This window comes from Magnolia sinica, chromosome 11 (assembly GCF_029962835.1).
Source record: "Magnolia sinica isolate HGM2019 chromosome 11, MsV1, whole genome shotgun sequence".
NCBI lineage: Eukaryota > Viridiplantae > Streptophyta > Magnoliopsida > Magnoliales > Magnoliaceae > Magnolia > Magnolia sinica.
Genome location: NC_080583.1, coordinates 64,570,367 through 64,589,633, shown reverse-complemented (window position 1 = coordinate 64,589,633; position 19,267 = coordinate 64,570,367). Strand labels below are relative to the sequence as shown.

Here is a 19,267-nt window from a genome sequence, read left to right as displayed (position 1 = left end):
GCCCCACACGGTGTGTTACTTGGGTAACATTGGATGTGGATTTCGTGCGAAAGCCTTCCACAGGAAGTTACCGCGCAAAGGGACATGGATTGCGTACTACCCCCTTCCAACCCTAGCTCCGAACGGGCAGTTCTGTGGGCGGGCCCATGGTGATGTATCTGTACATCTAAACCATCTATCCCTTTTCTCATATTATTTTATGGCATCAACATAAAAATGAGGTAGATCCAACGCTCAAGTAGACCATAGAAATAATAATCTTGGTTGCATTAAAATGCACAAAGCATTAAATGTCAGTTGCATTGAATGTAGGAGTCATCTATGGTGTGGTCCATTTGATCGTTGGATCTTCCTCATTTTTGTTTTGATGCCTTAAAATAATATGCGAAAAGGGATAGACGGTTTGGATGTACAAATACATCACGGTGGGCCCGCCCACAGGGGGGGGGGGTGGTAGTACGCAATTCGCGCCCCCACGCAGAGATGCTGGTTGGCCACCGAGATGTTTGTGAGAAATCTATGCTGTTCATCCTTTTTGAGAACTTATTTTAGGATTAGAGACAAAAAATGATATGTATTCAAAATTTAAGTGGGTCATAGGAGAGGAGACAATGAGGAATCGTTGATACATTCTTGTGGCCATAAAATTTTTTTATTAGGCATATATATATATATATATATATATATGGGAAAAGGTACTATGCGCTCGACCTCACGAGTCCGTCCCATGAGGTCGAGCTGTGTGGGCCCCACCGTGATGCGTTTCGAACATCTACCCCATCAGTCAGATGCAACATTCCATCGTGAGCCTAGGTCTCAAAAATCAAGTCAATCCGTGACTTGTGTGGGCCACACCACATACAGAAGTGGGGAGGTGCCGTGCACCATTAAAACATTCATAACCATTTTTTGGGCCCACTGAGATGTGGTTTGAAAATCTAGCCCATCCATTATGCGTGTCCCACTTGCATGAGGGTTTAGACCAAGTTTCAGCAGCATTCAAAACTCAGGTGGGCCCCACCAAGTGCTTTTATATGTTTTAACGGTGTGTTCACATGATTTTAGATGGTATGGCCCACCTGAGTTCCGTATACGGATGATTTTTGGGATATCCCGTAATTTAGGGGGGACCCATCAAATGCACGGTGTTGATGGTCGACACGCATCACGGTGGGGCCCACACAGCTTGACCTCACGGGAGCTTATCGTGAGGTGGAGCGCATAGTACCATTTCCCCATATATATATATATATATATATATATATATATATATATATATATATATATATATATATATATATATTGGTATTTTCACTTCATCCCAGTGGCAATGAGCTTATAAACGGTAGGATGACATATAAACATCAAGGTAGAGCCCATGCAGGTTTCGAATGTAGGAATTTCTTTCCCCAATTTCCTCTCTCGTGTGGCCCACTTGAGTTTTGGATCCACCTCATTTTTTATATAATCTCAAAAAATAATGAGATCACGGGGGGATGAAATGGGTTGGATTTATCAAAAACATCTGGGTGGGTCCCACCTAGCTAACACTTAATCCGCTCTAACGGATTGGTTACTCCCCTGCCACTAGCGTGGTCGGTGCTCTTGGGCCCCACAATGATGTATGTATTTCATCCATGCGGTTCATCCATATTTAAAGATCATTTTAGGGCTTGAACCGGAAAATGAGAGGGATATAAATCTCAGTGTACTACACCACAGGAAAACAATAGTGATTGGATATCCACCATAAAAATCCTCCAAGGCCTATTGTAGTGTTTATTTGACATACAGTCAGTTGATTATGTCGTAAAGACCTATATGAAGGGAAAAAATAAAGATCAGTTTGACCCAAAACTTGTAGGGCTCCAAAAGGTTTTTAATGGTCGACATTAAATCAACACTTTTTCCTTTAATGTGGTTCACTTGAGATTGGGATATACCTCATTTTTTGTCTTATACCATAAAATGATCTAGAAAAATAGATGGACGATATGGATGAAACAAGTACATCATGTTGGGGCCCACAGAGCACCGACCACTTGCCATTGGCGGGTGGCAGGGAGTAGCCAATCCATTTGGCCGACATTGACCTCACCAACTTGAAAGAGAAATAAAAGCAAAAAAAACAAAAAAGAGATAGAAAGAAAAGAAAGACTTGTAGGAACTAAAAGTTACATTGCACCTACTTGCATTTGGATACTTAGAAAATTCAATCCATTAATCTAGACCGTTCATTAGGTTCACTGCTCATTTCGTGGGCTCAGTGCAAAATTACACCCATCTGATAATCTTAACCATGTATGCTCAGTAGTATTTAATACAGACGGTTCGATCACTTACGCAAAAATATATCCAATCAAGAATTTTGATCCATGTACTCTGTTATGACCATCATGGATTGCATATGATAGCAGATGATTGGTTTTGTTAGGCAATCCTAACCATTACAACCATGGTTCAGAAAATGAATAGCTAAACAAAAGAAGAAAGTAAAGATGGACTGGATCATTTGATTGGTGTGATTTTGGCATGGTCGCGAATGAAATTGTTCTGGACTTAGTGGACAGTTCAGATCAATGATTGAACTGACCAACTGGCCTAATGCAACTATCTCCCATTCGAATTACATGCATGAATGACTGCGTATCAGCCGTGATACTCTGCCCGAGTATTTAAGTTTTTTTTTTTTGGAAAGCTTCCTCCACATTTCATGCCCCTCAGGGAAGAGGAGGCGAGATGCGGTGCGTGCGTATCAGCCATCACACTCCGCCGAGTATTTTTATGCGGCTCGTCTTCCCTCTACATTCGCTGGATTAGGAGAGAGAGAGAGAGACGACTGAAGGAGGGAGGGGGGATTCATTGACCGCAGATTTCAAGGACTTTGAAAACTCCAATATGTGTGGAGACTTTAAACAAAAGCTCGGTCTCCCAAGCTCCCTTCTCATTCTTTTCCTTTTCCTTTCTTGATTTGATCTCTGCATCTATCTCTTCATTCCTCGAAATCACGTCAATCTCGTATACAAATACCCTTGACCTTTCTCTTAGCTATTAGGAAAAAAAAAAAAAAAAAAAGCAAAACCCAGTTGATGATTGTGATTTTTTTATTATTGGAATTTTGTTTTTTTGTTTTTTTTAAAAACCCAGTTGGGCTTTGTAGGTGTTTCTTTGCAACTTTGCTGAAAATATATTGGGTTTTGGATGCTTTTAGAAGTGCCCAAGTGAGGTGGGGTGAATTTCTTCACTTGCTAAGGTCCTGGGTGGAGATTTTGCTAGTTTTTGCTCTTTTTTAGAAAAAAAAAAGCAATTTCATCCTTACGAAGGTTTTTCTGAAACACTCATATCTAGATTTTGGTGGATTTTGCTTCTTCTAGAAAATCCATTGATAGATTTGGGGTCCTTTCTCCCGATTGATTCTTTTTGGCATAAGGATTAAGTGGTATTTCCTGTTTTCTACAAAACCCAATTCAGAATCAAATTCCCAATTCAAGATTTTGGTGGATTTTGAGTTTTCTTGAAAACCCAATACAATATTTATTTTGCCCTCTTTTTATTGAATTCTTTTTGGAGTGGAGAAATTCTGTTGTTTTAGTTCAAGTAAAAGAAAGAAAGAAAAAAAAAAGCTGTGAAACGGGCCATTGGAGATGTCGGGAGTACAGGAGCAGTTGGAGATTAAGTTTCGGTTGTACGACGGTTCAGATATCGGTCCCAAAAGATTCCCACCCGCTACTAGCGTCGCCACTGTGAAGGAAAGCATCCTTTCTCAATGGCCTAAAGGTGTGTTTTATTTGAATTATTATTATTTTTCCTTGGAGTGGAACACTGATTTTTCCGAAAAAATGGTAGAGTGATTTACCCTTGCTTTTTTATATTGATTGTTTTCTGCTGAGAAAAACATGGAAAACATCTTGGATAAGATTTTAGGATGATGTGGTATCTGTATTGGTTCCGAATGTAGGAATTTCACTATGTTTTACTGGGGAAGATGATGAAGTTTTGCTCAGCCAGCAAGGGTACATGTGGGCCTCACATAACTATAATCCATATCATTAGTCTGGTGGGCCACATCGTGAACGGGTTGTGCATGAAAAATTCCTCCATTAGGGAGTTTTAGCCGTCTGATCATTGAATTTTCCCTTTGAATGTGGATGTAGTAAAAGCCATCCATTTGCAGGTTCCCAGTCAGACAATTATCATTTGATGGAGAAGATTCTTTGGACATGACCCAGCCTTTAAGAACTGACCTGATGAAATGTCTGGAACAACCAAAGCTTGCTGGATGGAACAAACAACTACACTTTGCTTGAGTGAGCATCGCACAATACCTTGTTGCATACAATACCATTCATCTGTTAGGCCATGCTGTGAATGTACCACTGTAGGTTATATCACTCATCAAATGATCGCCTGAGAAGTGACCTACAAATGGATGGTAGAAAAGAATGCTGGCGACAGTTAGCATGGAAACTATCAATCATTCGGGTAGAATTGTCCAATCTGTGATTTTTGGCTAGTTAGGCATTGATGTTGAGACTCACCTGATGCACGATCTGGATTCCCAGAATGTTCCGACTCATGTCCTATTCTTTTTCCAGTGCACAGGATGTAAATGTTCGAAGTGCTTATAGGTTAGAAAACCACATATCTGTTTGTCAAATGTAAAATCTTTTTGAGGGTATGATTTTTGTTAGAAATATAGGTAGATCGGCTTTCCTTATTTCAAAATTTTGTTGGTTTCTGATAGAGAGGCTACTTGTGCTATTAGAGAAATCTTAGCAACTTTATAGGTCGATATAGAATCTTTGTTGATGTTGGTTGAGTCTTGATTTCTTCTGGAACTTAGATTGTGTTCTTTACCCAAAAAAGAAGAAGAAGCAATGCTTCTCTTGGTGAAGCTTTCAGATGTTTTTTTTTTTTGGATGATGATGATGTTGGTAGTTGGAAAATGTTTTTGGAAACAAGCATCTTTCTGTCTTTTTGTTTGTTTCCCTTTTTGAAGATTGACAAATTACATGAGAAGGACAACTGAGACTGTGCAAAGGTTTACCCAACATATATCTTGTCATCGAAATTGTTACACACTCTATGCACATGTTGTCATGTTTTTTTTAATTTTTTTAATTTTACTTTTTCCCTTTTTTTTCAATGAATGATTGAATTCTAGTCAAAGGGCTAAGATAATACAAGCAAAAAGAGTCTGCCCACTTGCAACAAGTCAGCCTCTCATCCCTTCTCTAGTGATGACATCAGCTACTTGGTTACCTCTCTACGTGTATTCTACCTTCCGTGTTCAAAAGAGAGGGGATATTGCAAATTTCATCTACAATGAAAGAAAATCTTTAGGGCTCGTTTAGCCGGTCGGATTGGAAGGGATTGGATGGTATTGGAAGGGATTGGAAGTTAAATCCCGGGATTGGCCGGGCGTGCCAAACAGAGTCGGTGATCTGATTCCAATCCCATGGGTCTTAAGACAATCCACTGACAACACCATCATTACCTTTAAATCCCATCCAATCCACCCTAATCCGTTCAAACTTGCCTGGGACGTGTTTGGTCCGAGGGATTGGAAGGGATGGGAAGGTTTAATCCCGGGATTGGCTGGGCGTGCCAAACAGACTGGATATAGCAATCCCATGGATCTCAAGACAATCCACTGACAACACCATCATTACCTAGAAATCCATGCCATCCACCTTAATACCATTCAATCCCTTCCAATCCACCCGGCCAAACGGGCCCTTAAGGCTTCCTAGATGAAGAAACCCAAGTAATTACATTCCTACAATCCCGTTGAATGTTCAAAGGCCTAAAAATGGAGGACTTTGTGAAGAGCTCTAGTTTCCGCCTTGTTAAAATCTTTATTACCCAAAGGCTTAGAGGGCACCATTTGTTGCTCTCTACCTTTCGAAACGTTATAATGTTCAACTGAATTAGATTGATTTGATCCTTCGACCAAGCTGGAACGAGTTCCTTTTTCATCACTAAAATTGTTTCTCTCAACCAAGTTCTCACTTCTTGGTTCCAAAGATCCCCCTAATGTTGGAAGTGCTTTGGCTATCCATTGGGTTTAGTCAAAATTTAGCTCCCAAAAACTGGGTGGGGGATCACCTAAATAATATTTAGCTTTTGCTTCCTTGATTTGGATTCAATGTTCCCTTCCATTTTCTACCAAGCTTGCAAGCAAAGATGACATGTGGGTGCTTCTTAATTCAAGGCCTATTGTCAAGAAAGTCAATAATATTTTGGGGTATTACCAATTAATGGAGATTGTCATCATCATCATCGTCATCTTTTAAGCCTCGTCCCAACTAATTGGATTCGGCTACACGAATCCTGTTCCACCATTATACTCTATGAAGGACCATGTCCTCAACTAAGGAGAAAATTCCAATTGCGATTCTTATTTATATCTCAATGTATTTTACATAGAAGTGAATAAATTGTTTATATTGACATTTGATGTAGTACGGATAGAGGACAACTTGAGGGCCGAGATCACACAAATTCTCCAGATGGACCCTAATTTGGCAAAAAAAGGCCTAAACGTACACTATAGCTTTTGATAGCCATAACTTTGCGACTAGTTATCCATTCTGCACGTATAATGTACTATTGGAAAGCTATCGATGAGCTTTACACCTTGGCCAACACCCAAAGGTTCATTGCCCCACCAAGTGGCTTTACAAAATTTAATCATTTGATAGGTAATTTTTGAGTTTTAATTCAAAATTTATTATTTTGAATAAGTACATTTTTTTTTTTTTTTTTTTTTGTTATTTTTAGGGCTAGGAGAGTCCTGGAATGGCTTAAAATCCATTACTTGAGTTATGGTAAAAAGTTTGAATTAGTCTAGAAATTGTTTACTATTTTTAGTATTTTTTTTGGAAAAGTTACGAGTTTAGGGTTTAGGGCTTATATAAATAATATGAAATGGCTCTGTACATAGACTTTTCATCAATAATAACAATTTTTGTTTTTGTTTTTAGAGATTTCTTTCTTCTTGTGGATTCAAGAGTTATTTTTGAGAAGAGGATAGTGATCTCTTCTCTCTTAATCACACATCTGCTAGTTTATTTGGTAGAGAAGGGAGGTCTTTCCTATGGCTTTCAATAACGGATTAGGCGGCAAAGATTCTTTGAATGGTGTTCCAAAGAATCAACCAGTGACTAGGCAGAGTTTGTACCAGGTAGAGAGTCATCTGGGAGTTGTAAGTAGCGACTGCTCGAATGACTAAAACCATAAGGTGTAGCCAAATCGGTGGCAACGAATGGCCCATGACTGACGAATGGACTCTTGGTTGGCCCATTCATGGTTCAACAGATCCAACATTCATGCCAAATTGTAGACCACAAATTTTTGGTGAAGAGTTTAACAATGAGGAAGTGATGATATTATTGTCCAACTCTAAGGGCGAGAGGTGTTGGACAAGATTGGGACTGTCAACTTAAGGTAGATCTCCCTTCCTTCAATGTGCAGCTTCACACTGATGACTCTCTTAATTGGCTCGCCGATGGTATTGTGATTCTTCAATTACATGGAGATCCTTAAGTAGAAGAAAGTAAAGCTTATAACAAACAACTCCAACTCTCAAGGACATGGTAATTCAAGGCACTAATACAAACTTGGTCGTGAATGAAGTAGTTGATGTGGGTGTTATTCCTATTAGTAGACTACGATTAGATATTGTTCTTATACTACCAAAATTGCCATCGAAGAAGCCCTACGATGAAGGATTATGCATAAGAATTCTATTGCTTAATCTTACATAACAATTTGACAGACTGAATCAAATTAAGTAGAAAGGTTCGCGAGCGAACTGTGGATGGTTGTACAAGATCCTGTCATGATGCAAACCGTCTAGATTCTTATTGGGTTTGTTAAGTTGGCGACCAGAGTAGAGATGTAGCTAAACTGACCTGTCGCGAGAAGCCAAGCGGTGACCACTGTTGACCCCGCACGAGCCTCGATGTAGGCTTGAGACAAAGGGCTTATTAGGGGATGTTCTCGGCCTCCCATTATCATGAATTAAGATTCGAAGAATGGACAAGACAAGCAACAGGGAGGAGCACCCAACACTAGAAACACATCCCCAAACCCCTATGCACCACCCCGACTGGCCAAGTGTCATAGGTGTGGTAATTACAGGTGCTTACAACATTAGTAAATGATGTAAGTTTGAGTCCTTTGAAAAGTGTACTTGTGCAAGTGCACTAAGGGCCTTGGTACCAACATGTTGTTATTTGTGTTACTTTGACTTCACATATACACATAAATGTAGATCGTGACAGATAGTTCATTTGTTTAGAAAAGTATCTTATGAGAAAATTTGGTGAAGGCATAATCCTTACTAAGTTTAACATAGTAGGTGCATTGATAAGAAAGGATATCATAATCTTCTAAAAAATAGCCCTTGAATCCACAAGGAGAGAGATATCTCTAAAAAACGAGAAATAAAATTGTTACTATTGATGAAAAGTCTGTTTATAAAGATATTTCATATGACTTATAAAACCATAAACCCTAGATTCGTAACTATCCAGAAATATTAAACTTCCCCAAAATCGAAAATAGTAAACGACTTCTAAACTAACTCAAACTCTTTCCCATGACTCAAATAGGAATTTTAAGCTATTTCAGGACTTTTCAAACTCTAAAATACCCTCAAAATAGCAAAAACTGTAACTTACTAAAATAGTAAATTTTAATTTAAAATTCAAAATTAACTCCTAAAATGATTGAATTTTGTGAAGACCTTTTGGGGGCAGGGGATAATGAACCTTGAAGTATTGTCTATTATGGCATAGAGCTCGTCAATAGCTTTCCAACAATATATTATATGCATGAAATGGATAACCAATCAAGTTATGGCTGTCAAAAGCTATAATTTGCGTTTAACCTATATTTTGCTTAATCGGGCTCCCTTTGGCCCAAATTTGTGCGATCCTGACCCCTCTGTCACATGGTACTTGGCAAACCATGGTGATGTTGACTCTACCTGTAAAGGCACGGGCAACATTTATATCTTTTTCAAAGATGAGAAGGAGATTACCCTTGCTCCTGTAAGCAGGGAAAATTGACCCAAAGCTTATCGAGTGGAGCAAAAATCTTTCCTACTAGTGGAAGATGTAGAGCCTATGATTAGTTTTAAAATATTAATGCCATCGAAGGGAAAACTTAAGAGATTATTCTAGAAGATCCCCTAAGATGGATTACCACCTGATAATCATAAGCTGTTTTAAGCATTTCAAAGTGGTGTAGGAAGGCAATCTACTAATGGTTTGCCTAAGAAAGGATTGCTTGCTAGTAAGAGCATAGAACAAGTAGAAGGAAGAGAAGATCAGACCATATGAAATACTCAAGAAGATCAGTGACCATGCCTATGTTGTTGATCTTCTTGAGGGCATTGTAACATCATGCATGTTCTTTGTTGTAGGCTTGTTTGAGAATTGTGCACTAGCGTGTTATATGCCACCAATGATTAACTTGAGGACGATTTCACTTCAAGTGGAAGGGATTGATATAGAACGGGTCGAAGATGACTAAACGGAGGGCCAAGATTGCATAAATTAGAACCAGATGGGGCCATAGTTGGGGAAAAAATAGCTAAATGCACATTATAACTTTCAACGTCATAACTCGACTAGTTATCTGTTTCATGTGTATGATATACTGTTGGAAGGCTATCGACTAGCTCTCCCCCTCGGACGTCTTTACAAAATTCAATTGTTTTAGGGGTTAATTTTGAGTTTTAAGTTAATACTTATTATTTTTAGTAAGTTACGAGTTTTGCTATTTTTAGGGTATTTTAGGGTTTGGAAAGTCCTGGAATAGTTTGAAACCCTTACTTAACTCATGGAAAAGAGTTTGAGTTAGTTTAGAAGTCATTTACTACTTTCTATTTTGGGGAAGTTTATTATTTCTGGATAATTATGAATTTAGGGTTTAGGGCTTACATAAGTAATATGAAAGATAAATAAACATTTCATCAATAATAGCAATTTTATTTCTCGTTTTTAGATATTTCTCTTTCCTTGTATATTCAATGGCTATTTTTGAGAAGATAGTGGTCTCTTCTTTCTATCGATGCAGACCGTACGTTAACCTTAGTAAGGATTTTGCCCTCATCAAAATTTCTCGTAAGATACTTTTTTGAACAAATGAACCATCCTTCACGATCTACATTTGTGCATGCATGAAGTCATTTATACATATACAAGTAATATAGATAGCAATACATGTTAGTATTAGGGCCCTTAGTACACTATCTTAAGTACACTTTCCAAGGGACTCAAATTCACATCCTTCACTAATGTTGTAAACACATGCAATTACTAGAACAATGACACCCTCAATTTCCTTGCATTTGCTTTCTTACATTTTTTAGTTATTACTATTTTAACTATCCATACTTGTTGTAAGCAGTGTTCAAGTTGTCGGTATCGTTACAAGTTTCGCTGATTGGAGATAAAGATATAATATCGTTATCGCCGATAACCGAAAATGCGAAGAAAAATGGCAAATAACGGGGAAAATGAAGGAATTTTTTAGTAAAACTTTAGGGCATGCCTAAATACACATATTTGCATATTTAAGAATAAAAAAAATTACAAAACAATGCATTAAATAATAAGTTTTCATTTAATGGGGCCCAAAAAGCATACGCTGCCATAAGAAATCGCTCTAATTGTAATCAAAATGAGTTCATATAATACTTTTTGAGGCCCACTGTAATCAAAATCGCTCCAATTGTAATCAAAATGAGTTCATATAATAATTTATGGGGCCCACTGTAATCAAAATCGCTCTAATTGTAATCAAAATGACTTTATATAATACTTTGTGGATCGAGTCAACTCTATGGGGCTCACTAATTTATATACTTTTATCCATTCCGTCCATCCACTTTACCATATAATGATAGGTCTTGATTCTAAAGATGAAGCATATCCAATGATCAAGTGGACCACACCACAGTAAATAGTGTGAATTTGAACGTCTATCGTTGAAAATTTCTTAGGGGCCATAGAAGTTTTGGATCCATGTAATTTTTGTTTTTTACCTTCATCGATGACTATGCGATCTTATGGACAGCTTGGATGACAAATAAACATCATTGTGTGCCCTAGGAAGTTTTCAACAATAGGAATCATTGTCCCCATTGCTTTCTATGGTGTGGTCCACCCAAGCTTTGGATATCTCTAATTTTTGGGTTTATGACCTAAAATGATCTCGCCAAATGGATGGACCGTGTGGATATAAAACATACATCATGGTGGGGTCCAAGGAACTTGGCGACATCCAAGCCACCGAGGTCGGCACGCCCACCCTTTCACTCCTTGTAAAAGGGACGCGGATTGCGTCCTACCCCCGCCCGGACGGATTACCGTCCAGGCAGGGATCTGCGGGGCCCACCGTCATGTAAGTGTTTTATCCATGCCGTTCATCATTTTTCTCATATCATTTAAACATATAATCCAAAAAATGAGGCAGGTATAGGCTTAAGTGGACCACAAACTGGGGATTGGACATCCACCATTAAAAACTTCTTAGGAGCTGGAGAAGTTTTGGATCAAGCTGATATTTGTTTTTTCACTTCATCAACGTCTACATGACCTTATGAATAGGTTGGATGGTAAAAAAGCATCATGGTGGCCCTTAGGAAGGTTTCAACGGTGGTTGTCATTATCACTGTATCTTCCTTTGGTGTGGTCCACTGGAGCTGTGGACCTGCTTCATTTTCATAATTACAACTTAAAACGATCTAAGAAAAGCGATGAATGGTGTGGATGAAATACATACATCACGGTGGGCCCCACAGAGCCCTGCTCGGACGGATTATAATCCACGCGGTGGAAGCACGCTTCCGTTCTCTCTCCACACGCAGATCATACTTCAACGATGACGGTTCTTTCTGTTGAGAAGTGGTTGAGTGCACTTTGAAAGCGACTTTTAATAGATAATTTTAGGGCTTTAAACCAAAAACCAAGTACATCCAAATCTCAAATGAACCTCACCACGGGAAACAGTGTGAATTGAAATTCTACAGTCCAAAATTTCTTGGGGCCACAGAACTTTTGGATCAATCTTTTATTTGTGTTTTCCCTTAATCCATGTCTGTGTGATCTTATGAACAGGTTGGATGACAAATAAACATCACTGTGGGCCCTAACAAAGTTTCAACGGTGGAAGTCATTATTCCCACTGTTTCCTGTGGTGTGGTCCACTTGAGTTTTGGGAATTCTTCGGCTCAACCACTGAAATGAGCTGGAAACATGTATGGACGGTGTGGATAACCCACACACATTCATAGTAGGCCCAACTGAGTTTACTTAGCACGATAAAAGCTACTCAGTACGCAATCCGATTCGGGAAAGGGTTTCCAAACCCGAAACCCTAAAAAAATCACAGAAAAAGTCGCCGATAGAAGAGGTTCTAGAAGGGAACCTAAAATCTCGAAAAATCTCTGATTTCGCATATTCTACGCCGAGATTTGCCCTTTAATTCCGAGATCTTATTCTACAGGTACATACTTCCAAAACTTTCTTTTTTCCGCTTTTTTCTTGATTTTTTTTTTTTTTTTTAGGTATTTCCGTAGCTCCCGATTTTATCGTCCCTTTTTTCGTCGAATAGGAGTTGTCGGCTACAGTTATCCCTTGACAGGGCCGCGATTTTTAGTCAACAACTGTATTTTACATTAAAAATCGATAAAATCGAATCTAGGGTCTGTTCTTCCATTTCACCAAGTACCTCTGAAATCCACCGTCTCATGTGGAAATAATTTTCTCATTAACAATTCCTTCAGTTTCTTCTCTTTTCTCAGGTATAGTGGGCATAACAAGGTGTTCTGTAACGGTAACGGTGGCCGTAAGAGCCACCACTGTTACCTTTACGTTACGGGGCATAACGACTGTTACGGCCCCATAACGGCCTTTACGATCTCTCTTTTTTATTTTTTTATTTATTGAAAAAACACCCTAAAAACCTGTATCTGCCCCGTAATGTTGATTAAAAGTATGAAAAACATGTATATGTCTCGTAATAGACCATTATGGGGCTATTATGGCCTTTATAGGAGATGTAATGTGCCGTTAATGGCAATTACGGGTCATTTTTTCCATAACGGCTGTTACGTCCTTTACGACCCCGTAACGTGTAACGGTTTCCACCGTTACCTTCACGTAACGGCCTTTACAGCCTTGTAACGGCCTTTACGGTACACCATAGGGCATAGGTGGTGTAGGTTAGGAAGAAAATTCAGAAATTGGCCAACGGTTTAGAACAAAATTATGGTCTATGGGATAGCTTGAACAAGGAATTAGATCCTCCACATTAAATGTTGAACTAATCCTCATGCGAGGTGGAAGATCTATTACATACGCATTGGAGTCGATTTTTTTCTGAATCTTGAATGATCCAGTACTGCGTGCTCATAACTTCTTAACGATACCTTGTGGGAACCATTCTGATCTCATCCTATCCATTACATAATCACCCTAATTAAACTCTTGAATTCTACTTTGTAAGTCAGTTGAAATTTTGTATTATTCATTACTAGCATTTATCCGCCTCCTAATCTCTACATGCAACTCACGAATGTGATGGGAAAATGCATCGGCTGACTCTAAGGGCCTCTAGGTGACTGACATAGGTAATAGATCTATAGGCAGTCTAGGTTTGTAACCACTAACAATCTCGAATGGACTAAACACTGCTGAAATGTGAGCATAGAAGACTTGTCAACCCAAGAAACCTTGTAGGATTGAGGGTTTGGGTCGGGCTTCGAACCCAAACGAGTGACTATGCTAGTTGAGACCACGCTTCTATGCCAATCATCACTCTCCTTGGCCCACGCTAAAGCACATCTAACTACAGTTAGTGGTGCAACATCTAGTTCTTCTTCATAATCACTAGCACCTATTACTGGGTGATATTCTTTAACTTTATAATCACCTGCGTTATTCACATTTTCAGTTGACTCGCCTATGACTAAGGCTTTCTTGCAAGTCTTTTCCATGCACTGGTATGCGAAACGACCTGTACATCCGCACTCATAACATCTCAAGTGACTACCACTTTCAGGATTGGCACAAGGACACCTTTGCCCTTATCATCCTTAGGCTTAGGCGGTGCACTAGCTTACGCCCTAGGCTGACTTCCAACGTTAGGTTTGGTTCCCTGAAAACCAGATCTAACATTAGAGTCTCAGGACTCAAAGCGTCCTGTGACAGGAGATTTTAGGTAATGCTCTAACTCCTGTACAACTTGGTATGCCTAATCCAAGTCACTCACTACACGGGTCATAAGCTCACGCTGTAGATCCATGCGAAGACTTACCTTGAAACGTGCCAGCGTCACTAAGGGATCCTCCTAAATTTCACACCGCATCATGTACTCCTCAAAATTTGCGATGAAATCTACAACCGACATAAATCCTTGGCATCATGCTTGCCACTGATCTAGGAGCTTTTGACGGTAAGAAAGAGGAAGTTATTTTTCCTTTAATAGCTCCATCTCTATCTAATGCACGACCGAGACACCTCTTGATCTCTCAATCTTATGCTCCATATTGGTCAAAAACAATTTAGCTTGAGCCACAAGCTTCATCTTCGCAAACTGCACTTGTCGGTTCTCAAACATCTCATACCATTCGAAATAATGGTCCATGTCTGCTAACCAATGAAGGAATGCCTTAGGGTCAAGGCGCCCACCAAAACTAGAAACCTCTACTTTGATACTCTTTAAGATCCTCTCATCGGCATAATAACAGTCTTGATACTCGACCGCGAGCTGTGGATTTTGTGCTCCTCCACGGCCTATACCTCGGCCACGTGCTCCACGACCTCTACCACGATTTCGTACCAATTCCTCGACTATTCTCCCTACTTGAGACTGATCATCCCCTCCAATGTTGGAGATTTTTCTTAAGGACACTTCTATCTAATTTATACGAGTATTCGTATTCCTAAATTGAGCTTCAATGACGGCCAAACGTTGGTTGGTCATGTTCATCATATCAGTCAACTGTTCCATGTTCAAGATTGGGTGTGTAGACCAAACCCTCTACCAGTCCGAGTGGGCGTACACTTTAAGACTCAACCTGGGTTTCCTAAAACACGACCCTAGGAGACTGTTTTGACACAAGACTTTGGGCATGGATGATCCTAACCTCTAGAATGATGCAAATGTGGAAAATTTCAGATCTAGACTCTTAGCATGTGCAAATCTGAAAATTTCAGATCTAGACTTTAAATATGATGTAAATCAGAAAATTTCAAATCTAGATCTAAATGCTATGCATGAAATCCTAGAAAAATAAAATTCTAGACCCTTGATAACTTGATCTAGGACGGCCCAATGAAAGGTCCTAGGCTTTGGTACCAAAAATTGGTGTAGGACAGCTTAATCCAACCCTAAATGAATGCATAATTTACAAGGGGCAGATTTATGCAAGCATTATCAATAAAAATTCAGTATTATACATCATGAAATAAGAAAGAACTAAGGAAAATTCAGCAATGATCATGACCATCCATCACAAACACGTTGTTTTGAACCTTAAAATCTCAATTTAGTCGAATCCAACGAAAGATAGGACTTTCGTCTCACAATGGGTCCGTCCGACGATCCAAGTGGATTTTTTAAATTCAGGAAATAAGAATTTTCTGGATTGGAAAATCTGGAAAAATCAGAAAAATGGATGATTATTTGATTATAGTTCAAATATAGGGCCTTAGGTGATGGTTTTTGAAGAAGATCGAAATATGTATATGTGGGGATCATGATCTTCCAAGATCTAATGATTTGGATTGGGAAAAAAAAATAAATCGGCTTTCTAGATGTAGAGAATTTAGAAGAAAATGAAGAAAAGTGGTTTAAAGAGGAGAATACCTTAAGAAAAAAAAAAAGAAAAAGAAGGAGAATATGAGAAATCGCTTCCTTGAGCCTCACGCCCTCATTCAATCACTGGAAGTCGAAGACGGAATCTTCCAACCTTGAAGAAGCAAAATCTCTCTTTTTCATAAACATAACATTATTTATTTTTGAGTTTTAGGACAAAACACCTTTATAAATTCGGAATTACATTAAATGACCAAAATACCCATACTAAAAAAGTTTTTTTTTTTTTTTTAAAAATTTCGCATAAAAAATTGCGCGCGCATTGTTTCAAAACTCAAATAAATAAAATATGTATAAAATAAACTCAAATCGAAGATGCCCAATGGGCCCCGATGATGGCCTAATGAAGGTGGGCTGTGACGATCCAACTGTTCGATCACACCATCCTCACAATCCAATGGTCCAAATACTTCCTCCAAGCAACTTACACATGTTACGAACACGTGTAAGGTCTTCAATCTCTAGAGACTTGACCCGTACCCGTTATCAAAGCACATTGACATGGTTAACCCACGCCTCCTGCGTTGATATACTTTGAATGGTCTGATGTCCGCATCAATCTGTATTTTTATGGTGGCTACCACCAGGGCTAATGGACGGTTAAGATAAATTGATTGGTGTTCAGTTGCAACAAGGAGCACTATAACTTATAGAGCTTTGAGTGCCATAACCACTTCTCTTTAAAATATATTTAATTTATTAAAATGCCTAGTTGAGTCGAATGTAGATTTGATTGAGTCTTTGAGTTGACTCAGCCTGGCTCGAGATCAGGTCAAGTATTCTAGTCTTTGAGTTGACTCGGCCTGGCTGGAGATCAGGTGGTGAGAGGGATGTGAAGGCTAGTTCACTTACCAAGAATAGGGCCTTAGGAATATTGGAAAAATGAGATTCGTAAAGCCTACGCAAATATATGTGGAAGTACTCGACCGGTTAGATAAATCCAATGTTTTCAGTAGTGCTTGTAGCGTAGCATAGCTAAAACGCTATGTAGCGTATGCAGGTAGCGTAACACCCTGGCAGTGTAAGCTACAGGGCATGTACCGTACGCTATTTGTAGCCGTGAAGTTCAGGTAGCGTATGCTACTTGAAATCTCTCTTAAAAAAAAGTTTTTCTTCTAATGTTAGTTCAACACTTTTTTTAAAATGGTGGTGATTCATCCCCATCATGACACTGCATTTGATCAATTTGGACCATCCAAATTGTGGTCCATATTGTGGATAGAGCACTTAGATCAATCTAGACCATCTAAATTGCCGTCCATATTGTGTATTTGTGATATTAATTTTTTTTTTTTTAAAATTAAAAAAGAGATCACACTTAGAGATGTCTGAAGGCAAAGAAACAAAAGAGCTTTTGCATGGAAATATGTAGTTGATGATCCAGATTCACAGTCAAGAACCGATGGGAATTATGCATTTTGTAAACTTTATCATATTTTTCTATTAATTACGCTATATAAAACACTGGATAAGTCAAAAGAAAATATTGATCATCCTCATCCGATCTGGACAGATTGATTGATTTATGATCAGTGGGCCACCTTTGACTCCTCAAAGAGCCTGCAGGAGGATGCATAGCCACAGCACCCCGTTTCTTCTGCTATTTATCACATACACACAATATCCAATCATCCCATCTGCAGTTATCCTTCAAAGTTTTGTTTGCTTTCTCGTAATGCTGGAATTCAGTTTCTTGTTTCTTGTTTCTTTTTCTTTTTTACTTTTTCTTTTTGCGTGTGTGTGTGTGTGTGTGTGTTTCTTGATAGCATATCCTAACTTATTACCATTTAACCAGAGAAGGAGAATGGTCCAAGGACGGTGAATGACGTCAAGTTAATAAATGCTGGAAAGATACTGGAAAACAACAAAACGTTGGGGGAATGCAGGAGCCCGATATGCGATATAGCTGGGGGAGTCACAACAATGCATGTAGTTGTTTGTCCCCCTTTAGAAAAGGGAGTCGGTAAGCCTTTGAATGTTCCAAATGATATTCTCGATATTGTTTATACAAGTTTTGCTACTTCCAAATGCATGCACACGCCAGCCCCATATGTGCTAGACCTGACATCCCCATTGGGTCAGGTCAACCAGGTCCGCTCATCTGCTGTATCAGTGTAGAAAATAAATATACTATTTGTTTTTGGTACACAATGGCCTACCTGGTGAGTGGGCTTCTCTAATACATGTGTCTGGGCATCTACAAAGTGGCCCCGGCTTCATGGATTGGCAAATGTGGTGGCATATGTGGTTGGGCTGTCCTTGCTTGTTGAGTTGGCCAATCTTTTATTCATATTGAAATTCATTTGAAACACCTTATCATGAAACAGATAGGAAAGGATTGAAGCATCCGAAAGAGAACACTTGTGTATGTGTAATCATGTAATTCGCGATTGGTATAGCTGAAGAACGAATGAGAGGTGGGTTATCTTCTCGGGTGTTTGAGTCACATGCTTTTAGCTATTGGGTTGTTAAGAGGCTACTTGAATTTTTTTTTTTTTAATGACTAATCAATGTTCTGTTTTTCTTCATCTCAATAGATAGTTGGAGCTGGCATAGATATTGGAGTATATGAACTGCACATCTTCCATTGCTGAAAGGGCCTCTAATTTCATGCACTTAAAAGCAAAGGTTTCCGTATAGGTCAAATGTCATCTTCATGAGAGTTGTTGTTTCCATGTACATTTTTGTTATTCATGTAGTTGAGATTTTACATTTCTGTCATTTTCAATGGCCCATCATCTTTGTCGTTTTTGTCATCCATAGTTTGATACTTAGTGAGTCCACTTGAAACCTGGGCAATCCAACACAACTCAAAGAGATTTTGAGCTGAGTCTTCTCTTGGAAACTCACTCAAAACTCACAATGGTGGTTTTGTTGGGACTTTGACGGGATTCATAGAGTCGGCCCCAAAACTAGTTCAATCATTACAACTAGGCATGACTTGATTGAATCACCCGCCCAATCTTAAATGGGTGGAGAAGGGATCAAACACGTGACCAATTTTAAAATTTTATCTACAAAATATCTTACTTTTAAATTCAATTATTAAAATATTGAGTTTAGGCAGGGAAAAAGACGGGGGAGTCTTCGAGATGAAAAGCACATTAGCTGTGACCTGGATCCAGCGATGTGGGTGCAACACTGACCGTGGGGTTGACCTTGATGTATGTGCTATGTATCCATGTTTTCCATCCCTTTTGACAGCTTATTTTATGGCATTGTCCCAAAAAATGAAGCAGATGCAAATCTCAGGTGGACCACACAGTAGGGATTGAAATCCTACCATTAATAGCTTCTTGCAGGCTACAAGAGCTTTTGATCAAGTTGCTATTTGTGCTTTCCATTCATCCAGGTCCATGTGACCTTATCA

At 39.0% G+C, this 19,267-nt stretch overlaps 1 protein-coding gene across 1 annotated transcript; it reads left to right on the top strand.

Moving 5' to 3' along the window:
* Positions 1-2,814: 2,814 nt before the first annotated feature.
* LOC131219245 (membrane-anchored ubiquitin-fold protein 1-like) lies at positions 2,815-18,618 on the top strand. The gene is made up of 4 exons (XM_058214293.1): positions 2,815-3,777; positions 17,693-17,860; positions 18,225-18,314; positions 18,435-18,618. The coding sequence occupies exons 1-3, from the start codon at positions 3,645-3,647 to the stop codon at positions 18,278-18,280; spliced, it is 357 nt and encodes a 118-aa protein (XP_058070276.1). The 5' UTR covers positions 2,815-3,644; the 3' UTR covers positions 18,281-18,314; positions 18,435-18,618.
* Positions 18,619-19,267: the final 649 nt, after the last annotated feature.